The sequence below is a fragment of the Notothenia rossii genome, assembly GCF_949606895.1.
Source record: "Notothenia rossii genome assembly, chromosome: 1".
NCBI lineage: Eukaryota > Metazoa > Chordata > Actinopteri > Perciformes > Nototheniidae > Notothenia > Notothenia rossii.
The window spans coordinates 31936741-31950004 of NC_136912.1; the positions used below are offsets into that span (position 1 = coordinate 31936741).

Genomic DNA, 13264 nt, shown 5'->3' on the forward strand with positions numbered 1-13264 from the left:
TTTTAATAACATAAGCCCATATAATTATTCCGTTATCTTGCTGACAGACAAATATGAGATCATTGGCTAATGTTCAGTAAACATCATTCAAAAATGAATAATCACAATAAAAACCTAAAAACAAAAATCCCTTTTTCACAGCTGGTTCCAGGAGGTCCAATGCTCGTCTCAGCATGGTCGACTCTATGCCATTCTCCAGAGATCTGTCACAGGAGCAACTTATTGGGTACGTTAACAATTGGAAATCATATAAAAGTGTTTGGCTTTGCGAGCTACTTGTTTACAAAACTGACCTCTGGGTTTTTGTGTCCTCCAGGGGTGACACCACGAATACAAACCTGCAGAACATGGAGCCTGTGTCTGAAACAGACGAAGAACAAGTACCAGAGGACTTGGGCAAGCTCACTAAAGCTGATAAGGCCAACACTGGAAGGGTAAGTCTGAACATTGCTTTTGACTTCAACACTTATGGTATGAAATTTGACTTTATTGCCCAAAAATACATTACTAAATCATTCCTTGAAATTGACTGGTTCATGTTGTGTTGTTCTATAACAGGTGAGGTTGGCGATGTACAAGAAGTACTTCAAGACTATCGGCTTGGTCAGCATCATCCCCATCGTCTTCCTGTATGCTTTTCAGCAAGGCGCCTCACTGGCCTACAACTACTGGCTGAGCATGTGGGCTGATGACCCGATTGTTAACGGCACCCAGACGGATACGGACCTCAAGCTGACCGTGTTTGGTGCGCTGGGTTTTGTGCAAGGTCAGTTGAATTAATTCTCCTTGGCAAACTGTCTGTGAACAGTTGACATTTGTTTGTTAATCCTCAAATGATTTGATAAAACATCTTTCCCCTTTTTTCAGGTATTGCGATCTTTGGGACAACTGTCGCTATCTCCATCTGTGGTATCATCGCCTCCCGCCACTTGCATATTGACCTGCTGATCAATGTGCTACACTCTCCAATGTCTTTCTTCGAGTGCACGCCCAGTGGCAACCTACTCAACCGCTTTTCCAAAGAGATCGACGCCATCGACTGCATGGTTCCAGAAGGCTTGAAGATGATGCTGAGCTACGTTTTTAAACTCATGGAAGTCTGCATCATTGTGATGATGGCGACACCCTTTGCGGCCGTGATCATCCTGCCCCTCGCTTTCCTTTACGCCTTTGTCCAGGTACGTTCCCCCCCAACCTTTAAACACCAAAGACTTTATTCTTTATTATTTCTTTGAGAGTATTATGTTTAGGCGGGTCAGCAAGAGCTGGTTTCTATTACAATGTGTTATTGGAAAGCTCCGGCTCCCAAACCGACCCTGCTGATCTTGCCATACACTTGTGTTTTGTTCCCTACGTGCTGACAAAGACGTTGCACACATTCACTAGGAATTATGGGAAATCCCTCAGCGCTCTCTTTTGGTTTCATTCGTTAAAGCTGGTGTTTTACTTTTCCACTGTGGGCTACAGAGCTTCTACGTCGCCACATCCTGTCAGCTGCGGAGGCTGGAGGCTGTGAGCCGCTCGCCCATCTACACGCACTTCAACGAGACGGTGCAGGGCGCCAGCGTCATCCGGGCCTTCGGCGAGCAGTCCAGGTTCATTCAGCAGGCTAATGAGAGGGTGGACTTCAATCAGACCTCCTACTTCCCCCGATTTGTGGCCACTCGGTGAGTTGTTATATGATCATTATCATGTGCTTTCAATCCATTTATACATCCATTCGCTCAGTTCACAGTTCATAAGGGACGGTGATGACTCATAGCACCAAGAGTTGTGGCGATTCCTTTTTGTTAAAAGGCTAAAAATGACTCCTGGCTTCAGAAATGAGGACACTTTTTGGTACTTGCCTCCTAAAAGCTAAATCAATATAACATCCACAGGTGGCTGGCAGTCAATCTGGAGTTTGTTGGTAATGGTGTGGTCTTAGCTGCCGCCATTCTCTCTGTGATGGGAAAAGGCACCCTGAGCCCAGGAATAGTCGGTTTGGCTGTGTCACACTCCCTCCAGGTAAGAGGTCCTGCCAACAGACATGCTCACACACATTCTCACACAACACTTCTGGAGGTGTCCCAATACCCGATCTATTAAAGGGAGACTTTAGAGTTTTTGAGGTGTCTATTGTTGCTATTATAAAGACTATCATCAAGTACAATCCTAGTTCAGACAATCCAAACTATCCTATTAACATCAAAACAGACACTGCACGATATTGTGGGACTGTTCTGTAGTTGCATGCTAAATGTGGCAATTTGAAGGCTAAAATGGGAAAAGTTGAAATGCTCAACCAGCAAATGCATGTACATCTCAGACAAGAACATCATTAAAGTAAAACCTTGTTGCATTGGATATTTCAGGTGACTGGAATCTTGAGTTGGATAGTGAGATCCTGGACTGATGTGGAAAACAACATTGTGTCTGTGGAGAGGGTCAATGAGTATGCGGAGACTGCTAAAGAGGTCAGTGCTCCTGCTGCACACTTAAAAAATCACTGCTGAGGACACTGAATCCAATAACTTACAACAGGAGGTCTTTTGTTCTTTACTCACCCTCTCTTATTCTCTCTTTCAGGCGAGTTGGAGTATCGAAGGCAGCTCCTTGCCCCTGGCTTGGCCTCAGAGAGGTGCTATTGAGTTCCAGGACTACGGGCTGCAGTACCGTAAAGGCCTTGAGTTGGCTCTGAAGGGCATTACCATGCAAGTTCACGAAAGAGAGAGGGTGAGCCATCTCCTATGATCAAAACAGTTTGCAATTATTACCGGGCTTGATTTCTGGAAGACAAGTTGCTTAAATCATATAAATACATCCGACATAAATACTGACTTTAAATGTCCTTTTTCAGATTGGAATTGTGGGTCGGACAGGAGCAGGGAAGTCCTCACTTGCCTTGGGAATCTTCCGGATCTTGGAGGCAGCGAAAGGAAAAATCTTTGTAGATGGAGTGAATATTGCTGACATCGGACTGCATGACCTCAGATCCCGCATTACTATCATTCCTCAGGTGGGACAGCAGTAATAACAGAAACTAAGCCCTGGCATTCATCACATAAACTGTTTGCATAAGCTGCAAAACGTAGCCAATGCAGAATAAGACAATGTAATAATCCTGTTACTAGTCTGGTGATGAATAACATCTGTTTTCCTTTCTTTCAGGACCCTGTGCTGTTCTCAGGCTCGCTCCGGATGAACCTCGACCCCTTTGATAGCTACACAGATGAGGAGGTGTGGAGGTCGCTGGAGCTCGCCCACCTCAAAAACTTTATCTCAAATCTGCCAGACAAACTCAACCATGAATGCTCAGAGGGAGGAGAAAACCTCAGGTATACAGATATGACTTAAAGCAATGCAGATAAGCAACTATGCATTGTCTGTCCTCAGGCTGCATTGTATCTAATGTGTGATTTATCCCTCTTCTTTGTCTCTGCAGTCTGGGTCAGCGCCAGCTCGTGTGCCTGGCCAGGGCCCTGCTGAGGAAAACCAAGATCCTGGTTTTGGACGAGGCGACAGCTGCTGTCGACCTGGAGATGGACATGCTCATCCAGTCCACAATCCGCACACAGTTTGACGACTGCACTGTACTCACCGTTGCTCACCGCCTCAACACTATCATGGACTACACAAGGTACAATACAATAGACTTAGAGGTATACGATGCGATACGATATTTTGGGGCTTTTAGTTCCCTGAAAGAAAGAAAAAATTATTATAATTTGGATTATATATATATTTTGTTTATCAATGAAAATACCAAATATTTGCTTTTCAAATGTAAGGATTTGCTCTTATTATCTCTTATGTATCACTGTAACCTAACTTCATTTGGACCTTTTTTACTGTTGGCCAGATAAAATATGCAATCGAAAGCATTATTTTGGATTCTGGGGACCTGTTATCTACATTTGTAATTCTTTGGGAAAATGTTTAAAGAAAACATTTTTTAAATCAGAATAAGGGAACATGTTTTTTGTAAAAATTGGGTCTTATTAAAGACAGCATTATTTTGAAAAGCAAATTAACTTGTACTTGCAAAAATACAATCCACTAACTACATAACTAAATATTAATCCCATGCCCAGTCATAGGCCTTGATTGTGCAACTTTGACAGCCCTATTCTATATTTATATGTCATAGTGGTTGTTTTACAAAAAATGCTGGATTTATAACCTGTCTTTTCGCCTATTTTATCATTTCACAGAGTGATCGTCATGGACAGAGGCCTCATTTCTGAGATGGACACTCCAACAAACCTCATTGCACAGCGGGGACAGTTCTACGGGATGTGCCGGGAGGCCGGGCTGGTCTAAGTCTTCAACGGGCACTTCGTTCCATGCAGCTGGTGTACAGATGTGGCACCTTATTTGCTAACGTTAAATTGGGCTATTTCAAGCTTTGTGGCAGCTCAAAAACGCCTCTCCATGAGGGGATTTTCAATTAATCTCAAGAACAGATGCTGGCGCTGGTTTTTGACAGACACTACAGAAATTATTATCCTCAGATGATGAACATTCAGAAGAAAGCTACAGTGGATTGTAGAGTCTCCAAGCTATTAATATTGTATATATAGTAGTAGAGTCCGTGTTTTACATGAAAGGATTCAGCCCAGCGCTACAAGCTACCACAAATCATAAATAATTTTTCTCTGTTGGAATGGGAGCTGTATTATTTTTGTAGATTTTTGTAAGTGTTATAAAGCACATGACATATTTGTATGATGTTGTCTCAGGCTCAAACGTTGATGTTTACTCACACTTTTCTTAGCCTTGTATACCAAGAAAGAGGCAAGTTTGTAATTGTAAACTGATATTTTTTCTTGTCCCCCGGAGACTGGAACGGGAAACACTTTGACACAGCAACTTTCAAAAGGTTCATCCTGGCAAAACCCAGGGGAAGTGAGGTTTCACTGCCTTCCAAATCTCTGCTGGAAACGGCCAATTTGAAGCTTTTATACATCAGGGTAAAAAAAACGGAAAAACATTGAAGTGAGCCAACACATTAGCAATCGTCCAACTATGGTGTGGCTGTTGTTTATTTCTGTCAAAGTAAACACATAAAGAAAGTCAATAGAGACCTTGCTGGTCCGACTTAACCTGACGCCGGTAGTGGAAACCACCATGAATGAAGAGAATTTCTCTTCAAAACAATAGTGATAAATCTCTGTGTGTTTGTCTCTCTGCCCTCACCACACATCTCAGGCCGTGTGCAGAGAATATAAAAAAATATTGGTTTATGGTGCTGACATGACATTGTAAATAGTCCGTTGACCTTTACTCTTGATTCCAAGAAAGAACCCAATGAACTTTTCAAAGAAGAGGCATTTACTGTTTTTGTCTAACTGGTTTTGACAATAACAGAAAGCCTATAGTTTATTTATGTCATTTGACAAAATGTATTAAGTGTCCTTAAGGTTTCAAGGATTGTATTATATTTATACTTTTTTATAATAAGCTTGTTATTTTTTCACGTTTACTATTAATGTACTGTCTTGTACCATCAAGCTGAATAATAAAGTCTATTTGAGTCTAACGTATTGTATTAATCAAATTCTACTTACTTCTGCATCAGAGTTCATCCAAAGTTAATTGAATTAAAAATGGTCATATTTGATGCATGCAACCATGGATAGGCTTGACTCTGAATCCACATATATTCAGTGTGACTGTGCTCTAATAATCTTAAGAATAGAAACAGAATGATTGCTCATCCTTTAAAGATAAACATACATCTTAATATCACAATGCATAACACTTATATATGAATGTGTTTGTTATAAGGTTTGCACAGATTGTATGTGATGTTTTCGGTCTAATTAAACAGTCCGTTGTAGTTACACAACTTCGTCGCCAGATGGCAGAGATATAATGCATGAGAAGAAGTGGAAGACAGTCGTTTGTTTACACTTGTTGCAATGGCGACCATCACTGAACTGAAGTGTGGTAAGTGTTCACTATAATTTATGATTATGTCTACTTTTAAATCCAACTCAAATTGATAAACCACAAGTTCTTTACTGCAAACACATTAGTCAAACTGCTAGTAACATCGGTTAGCTAAGTTAACGTCCTCGTATGTATGCGTCTCCATTCAAAAATCCAACATTTTTACTAGATAATTAGAGGGCATTGTATCTACTGCTAACATCTACATTTTCATTCGGCACATATAAATACAACCTATGTTCAACATAATTATAGGTTTTCATTCATTTCCCAATGCTCGCCAGCTTGCTAACAGTAGCCAGCGAGCCATTAGGTTACGTTTGGTCGAAGCTGTGAGTAGGAATAAATTGTATTTATTAAACCAAGACAGTTTGAATTAGCAAATGTATTCCGAATTAAAGAGTGGTATCTAATGTTTATTTTATGATATTCAGTCAGCTTTGAAGAGGTGTATATATTTGTCAGTAAGTAAAATAACCTTATATTGGCAGATTATTGAGTGGAGTACGGCATATATTAGAAAAACCCGCCCATTTGGTCAAATGCGGATTATATGAACATACTAACGATACTAACGCAACGCAAGCTCCCAATCATGTTGTCTGATGGTCAGTTATCATAATGTACTTATCACTTCAAAATAACATGAATATTTTAGCGGTGAGGGAAACGCTGGAGTCCCGCGGTGTGCTGGGCCAGCTGAAGGCTCGCATCCGGGCAGAGGTGTTCAGCGCCCTGGACGACCAGCGGGAGCCTCGCCCGCCGTTGTCCCACGAAAACCTGCTCATCAACGAGCTCATCCGGGAGTACCTGGAGTTCAACAAGTACAAATATACTGCTTCAGTCCTGACAGCAGGTGGGTGAAAAATTGTCTCTGATTATATATAGTCACTTAATGATTCTGGCACACTACACACATGTGCCAAAAATATCACTTCTAGGGAGCCTTTACAAATTGTGTTGAAGTGATCACTTGATCAATGAGTGAAAACTATAGCACATTTTCAAACTGAAAGTGTTTTTATGCAAAAAACACATTTGTGTTCTTAAAGCCGACTGAGATGACAGATTTCAGTTTCAGTTTTGAGACTTAATGGTGACAAACTGCACTGTAACAAAACCCAGTTCAACCCAGGGGATCAATTAAGTATTTCTAAATTCTTATAACTCCTTCACTCAGCAGTGTTTCTTTTCTCAGAGTCATGCCAACCTGAAGTTCCCTTGGACAGACAGTTCCTGGCCAATGAGCTGAAGGTCACTGAGGATACAAGCTCCAAGTCTGTGTGAGTGCAGTACAATCTGTTGCCCAACACACTGAGTTCAAATATTTACTAAAGTCTGGGGGGGTATGGTCAGTTATGGGATAATAATTACATAAGCTCTTCAAATCATCACAGTCTTCATCCTTTTAGCTTGAAACACCTTGAGATTTTCAATAATTTCTTGTCCCAACAAGTGTTTTGGAAAAACATATTAATTATTTTGTGTTGTGAAATATGATCTCAGCAGGGGGTTGCTTACATGCAGCAATTTAAGGGGTTTTGTCCGGCTTTCGTCACTTTCATATCAGGTCTTTTTCCCTGAAATGTTCATCACACATCATCTACTTTTTTCAAATATTTCTCTCCAGACCTCTCCTCTATGGCTTGGTGAGCCACTTTGTAAACAGCGGTGATAATGTTGGGAAGGTGTTTCTGCGAGGTGCCTCTCTGCCTGCTGGGACTTCTGCCAGCAACACTGTACCTGGACCTGATGCATGAATGTTGAAGTGTTTTTAAACCACATTGAGAGGCCTTTCAACACTGTCTTTTGGCAGGATTAAATTATAATCTCCCATTTTCATTGAGTGTTATCCACAGGCATTACAGCATGGACTCTATGAATGCTGCTCAAAGAAAGGCTCAAATCCTTAGTAATGCTTCATGCAGTTTGTTGCCGATTATCTCACATGACCTTTTATTGGTTTAGGTCAAAAATATCTGGCAATACTGATAGCTTCAGCATGCATTAGTCTGCTTGCATTAGTCCTTATTGCATAGGTTTTCAATAATTAAGGACTGAAAGTTAAGATAACATTCTTTGAAGTTTTCTCTTTTATTTTACAAATGTTTGATACTTTTATAATTTATTTTAATTGTTCAAAAATAAAAAATATTCACTTGTTTGAGTCAAACACATTTGTGGAAGTACTATTTTATTAATTACCACATGGGGGCAGCCTCACCATGGCCAAAGAGAGCTGAAGACAGGTTTTAGTAGAGGTAATCTGTTGTGTCTGTTCATATCTGTGGCATGTGGAATTATGCATCAAATAAGGGTACTCTAATAATAACGTGTTTATTAATATATAATATATATATAATAAACGTCCTTTCCACATTAAGTCAGTTCACTAAATCATTATTTTATCCTCTTGTACATTGTAAAACTCTGTTGTTTGTATACACACATGTATTATCAAGTACAGTTGGTACTTCTGACCATTTGCTTCATGCAGTTTTCATCAAGGCGCTAAAAAACTTGCACATGGAAGTTAAAGGTTTCTAAATTCACATTCAGTTACTTTCCTGTGATTGTCTTCACGTGTTGGCACTCATTGTGTTCCTATGAGCAGCCAAACCCATGCATGCCCGAATGCTACTTGACCCTTGTTTATCTGTAATAGTCAGATACCTCCTGATTTTAAAGATGTTTTATCTTGGCCTTACAAAACTCTATGATATTTGTATGTAGCTACAATCCTGCTGGTTCAATTTAAGAATTAGGCCTGTCAAGTCTTCACAATTTCTATAATAGCAATGAGGGCAATACTGAAATGTAATGAACTGTATAGGAGAGAAAAGAGGTTCCTCACTTTGATTACAGCGAGTCATAAAAGCTACATCAACAAAAATATGTACACCTCCGCCAATGCCGTATCTGTGTCTGCCCTTGGATTTGGCCCCATTCCAATATAAAATAGTTTCTTCTTTGACCCAAGCTACACCCTTCCACCAAGTTTCATGAAAATAGGGCCAAGTAGTTCTTCCAACAAACTATGCCCTGTGCTGGACACACAAACACTGACTGCAACAACAAGCCAATACTCTTTGCTTCTCACTTCCTCTCTCTCCATTTAAGGGAACTTAAGGTTCTTATCTCACACGACTTGGAGCGCTGCTTTTCTGGAACTGATAATGCTCGAGGCCAAGTCACTTATTTCTCAGCCTGATTACTGATGTTGGACACTTAGTCTGATGAATAATCCATTACTAAATTAAGACTCATGCTGTCTCTACCATATCTGCACATCAATAATGATTCTAGATGAGATCATAGCTCCCAAATATGCTCATTGAAAGAATGAGGTCATAATGTGCAGTGGGATTTGCAGATTTTTCCTCTGATGGGGCGAGTAAGTAAGACAAATATAACTTGTTTAATTTCTGCAAAAAGAGGAATTCTTGACTTTTCACAGTCATTCATCGCTTCTTAGTGCTGAAACGAGTCACAGTGAGCCTCATCTGGGAACTCTTCTGTGATTTTCCTTTTTAAATCTCTTCCTTGGAGCTAACATTATTTGCCCTTAAAGGCACTACAGACGCCCAGTTTATTGGCACCAGATATGCTTGTTCTTTTGAAAGTGGCTATATAAGCGTAGGAAGTTGTAACAATAGCACATGATTGTTGGATTGGCAGTTTGCCCTATAATAGGTAGCAATTCTCTCCACTGTATAATTGAGCTGTGTGTAAACGCGACAGCTGTGTAAATAGTATCTAATGCAGTTGTAGCAGAGTGGACTGATGTTTCCCCCTGGGCTCAAATTAGAAAGCAATTGCATTCCACGAGGGTCAAACATATCCATAAACATATTTTCTTTCCAATAGATGCCCATCTATGGACATGAAGGTGAGGAAGAACATTAAACATGCTGTATATTACATGTTGTGCTATATTTATTCTACCATTTATACACTATCAACTATATTTTGGCTGGTTCCATTGGGCTTAATGTAATTTGTTACATACATTTACTTGGAATCATGTTTTAATATAATAGATGAGAAAGGCTCTTATTTAGATTTATTATAAGTCATTCTTAGCCTTATCATTAAATCACAGACTGTGAACTAATCCATTCTCTCCCGGCGCCTCCTCTCCTCCTTGTCACTAAGGACTTCTCAGCTTTATTCATGGCTCCAAAGACATTATTCTCCGTCTCAGACTACAAGGGGAGGATGAATGTTCTGGCTAAAGTTAAAGAGAGACTGATTTTGTCAGCACACAGTGCCCTTGTACTTCCAATTAAATTCCTTTTTTCCATTCCTCTCCTCCCTTATACTTCTCCTCGCATGGACGTACATCACATCCTGTTATATATGTGCAGAGCAAAGCATTGACATAAGGTGAAGTGCAATGCAGAAAAAAGACTGCATGTAAAAGGGTTCTATTTAGTTTTAAGGGGTTTTTCTTAGTGGGTTTTATCGGTTTTTGTGCATGTAAAGGGTCTGCAAGTGCTAATATCCCAAAGTTCCCTCCCCTGCCTGAAACGTCTTCATTGGAGTCCTTTGTTTACCTCTGTATCATAACAACATTACAATGTAAAACTTGCGCTTCTATTGGCTAGCGCTTCAACACATTAGGCGCTTTCACACCGCAGTACTTTTTCCAGTATAGTTCCGATATAGTTCCGAAAATGTGCGTTCACACCAAAAAAATCCGGAACTAGAACTTAGTTCATGAGAACCTTTCCACCCCTTTTTCAGTCCCATTTCCCATTTCTGATTGGCTGGGCGGATTGCAAACCACGCCCCGTAAAACTCCCAAAAAGTTTTGTGAAGCCGCCATTTTATTTGCTCGCATCAGCATTATTAGCATTAGCCCAGCGCACCAATGCAGAGAGACCAATTTATGGCAACACAAAATAAAACGTGGGAGCGGTGGAGTGATGAGGAGATGTCATTCTGGCGATTTACTCGGAAGGACTAAAGAGTTCTGATGAACTAAGTTCTCATGAACTAAGTACGGCAAAGTACTTGGTGTGAAAGCGCCTATTTTGCGTGATAAGCTAAGGGGCGGGACAGCTCTAAGCGGTTAACGAATCACAACAGAGCCAGCCAGCTAACCAATCAGAGCAGACTGGACTCTGGTTTCAGACAGAGGGTGAAAAGAGGTACTGCAGTACAGGCTGTATGAGCAAAATAAAGAGCTTTTTGTCACTGTAGAGCAGTGGTTCTCAAACTTTTTCTGTCAGGCCCCCCCTTTGAAGAAAAAAAAAAGTTGGGCTCCCCCAAGACAAATAGTCACTTAATGGGCCAAGTTAACATTTATTAAAATACATTAATATGAACGTGAGCATTCCTTTGCTAGAACAGTGATATTAAAACAATGCTCCATAAGTCTGTGTCAATAAATACATAATACAATTGTACAATCCCTTTGCTAGAACAATAAATGATAATACTTTGCCACTTTGCAATTTGTGCAAAAAAGTGAAAATAAATAAAACGCTGATATTTGGCAAAAAGTGTGTGTTATCATTAGTGGCTGCAACAAGCCTGTTTGGCACTGCACATTTCTTCAAAACGGGGTTGCAGGCTCAGTGGTGGTACCAGAGATTTATTTTGGGGGTGCTGTGGGGTAGCTTGACGTTTCATAGAGGGTGCTCAAACATTTAGGGTTTCCCATTAAGGTACCGGGCGCTACAGTTGAATGTTCAACTGCAACAATCCCCACGTAAATACACAGTACACCCGCAACAGTTCCAATGATGGCTCGATAATCAGCTCACGGCATATAGGTGTAAGCAGGGGTAAAGTGCTATTTTTATAAGTCGGGGGTGGACCTAACATAGGGGGGTCCGGGGGCAAGCTCCCCCGGGAGGATTTAGTTTTTAAATATTGAAGTTAAAAGCATCAATCTGGTGCACTTTGAGAGCAAAATGAAGAGGATCTATGGATACATCTCTCAACACCCATTTGAAAAAGAACTGTAAACAGATTTACTTTTTCTTTATGGATATTTTACAAATCACTCCCCTTTTAAACTTTATTCTTTTTTTTACTGTCATACAGTATTTCATACCTGTTTTTAATTTATTCTCTTATTTTTGTATAACTATAATGATCATATAAAAGTGTGCCTCGGAAATAATTGTTAATTGTTTACATTAATCGTGACCAAAACGTTTGAGACCCCTCGCTAGCACCAGAAGCTAACAACACCGATCTCCGGTACCGGTGCGCTCTCTCTCTCTCTCTTGCTCGCGCACGCACACAAAATAGCTCGTTCCACACACATACAGAGCCAAGCTTGAATGACACACAGAGACCCAGACTTACTTGTACTGTACTGTATCATATTATTTTCAAAACAATTTTTCCTCCTGGTCTCTCGCGCTCAGTCAAAGAAATGTTGGGTGATGTTGCTGACTGAACTTCTTTTAGTTGAGTGGAAAGAAAACATCCAGAATTCACACTCTTTGCATCCTTAGATTTCTACATTGATTTCCCCAAATATTACACTAAGTTAACATTAGATAATGTAGCCTCATATGCACATTTAAACATTTCATAAAATGTGCAATTTAAAATATGAATGTATAATGTCAGTAATCAATGGGGGAAGTTTGGTGGTTATATCTGTTGTACCATATCTCCTTATAGAGTCATGCAAAATGTAAGGAATTTGACAAATGATGTATCTTTAGAGGCCGTTTATCCGAATTTGTATTTTCTCATCCTAGCCAGAAAGATCCATTTAAGTAGCACTTTCACACACCACACTTGACAGTTTCATTGCTATCTATAGTTTTCAAAGAGGGGTTTGTTTATATATCATAGCCTGATTTATATGAAATTTCAGTGGGGAACATTGTTTTATTACAACGGTTGTAAGTATTTTCTGATTTAATTGTGTAATAAAAACATCTATAAAACTATAAAACCTTGCTTAATTCACAATTCAGATTTCTGTTCATGAATTGTATGCTTTAGCACATATTTTACCTAACGTTTCATGTATCTGTTTTTTTAAATGTTACCCTAACCCCTGTAGTGTCTCCCCTGCAGGAAACTCAAATTGCATCTTTCACACTACAACAAGGGAAATCTAGTCTTGTCAGACTGACAGCATATTCCCTTGTTGCCTAAGAGTAGTATATATTGATAAGCCATAAATCGTTCTAATGTCACCAAGCTTACTTGCAGGTATAGAAACAACTTTGTTTGTGTGAACAATGCTGTTGCTGCTGGACCATATTTAGTCACTGGGGCTCGGGGTGCTCGTCTGCGCTAGACTTTTTAAGTTACACAGACCCCACTGTCCTTATATGGCACACACTGCACCCTC

At 40.0% G+C, this 13264-nt stretch overlaps 2 protein-coding genes across 4 annotated transcripts in view; both read left to right on the plus strand.

Moving 5' to 3' along the window:
* The window catches only part of abcc6a (ATP-binding cassette, sub-family C (CFTR/MRP), member 6a), a 30054-nt gene extending 24533 nt beyond the window's left edge, over window positions 1–5521 (plus strand). For both annotated transcript variants that reach the window (XM_079693435.1, XM_079693434.1), the window contains 12 exons: window positions 142–226; window positions 317–434; window positions 559–766; window positions 868–1178; window positions 1468–1667; window positions 1881–2007; window positions 2355–2456; window positions 2569–2715; window positions 2840–2998; window positions 3151–3317; window positions 3425–3619; window positions 4194–5521. In XM_079693435.1, coding sequence (XP_079549561.1) covers window positions 142–226; window positions 317–434; window positions 559–766; window positions 868–1178; window positions 1468–1667; window positions 1881–2007; window positions 2355–2456; window positions 2569–2715; window positions 2840–2998; window positions 3151–3317; window positions 3425–3619; window positions 4194–4302 — 1928 coding nt within the window. In that variant the 3' untranslated portion in view covers window positions 4303–5521. The remainder of the gene's footprint in view (window positions 1–141; window positions 227–316; window positions 435–558; window positions 767–867; window positions 1179–1467; window positions 1668–1880; window positions 2008–2354; window positions 2457–2568; window positions 2716–2839; window positions 2999–3150; window positions 3318–3424; window positions 3620–4193) is intronic.
* Window positions 5522–5786: 265 nt separating this feature from the next.
* On the plus strand, window positions 5787–8109 carry cep20 (centrosomal protein 20). Of its 2 annotated transcripts, none has more exons than XM_079690006.1 (4): window positions 5787–5931; window positions 6593–6790; window positions 7118–7217; window positions 7565–8109. In XM_079690006.1, exons 1-4 carry the CDS (start codon window positions 5904–5906, stop codon window positions 7692–7694), a joined length of 456 nt encoding a protein of 151 aa, XP_079546132.1. In that variant the 5' UTR covers window positions 5787–5903; the 3' UTR covers window positions 7695–8109. The 2 variants fall into 2 exon arrangements, with proteins under 2 accessions (XP_079546132.1, XP_079546133.1); XM_079690007.1 differs by having other exon boundaries at window positions 5788–5931; window positions 7133–7217.
* The last annotated feature ends 5155 nt before the right edge of the window (window positions 8110–13264 follow it).

Bases quoted from the DNA above. Each gene is read 5' to 3' on its own strand.
- cep20 (XM_079690006.1), top strand. From the start codon at position 5,904: ATGGCGACCATCACTGAACTGAAGTGTG. The intron at 5,932-6,592 runs GTAAGTGTTCAC...TGAATATTTTAG, and splicing joins CATCACTGAACTGAAGTGTG to CGGTGAGGGAAACGCTGGAG. The intron at 6,791-7,117 runs GTGGGTGAAAAA...TTCACTCAGCAG, and splicing joins TGCTTCAGTCCTGACAGCAG to TGTTTCTTTTCTCAGAGTCA.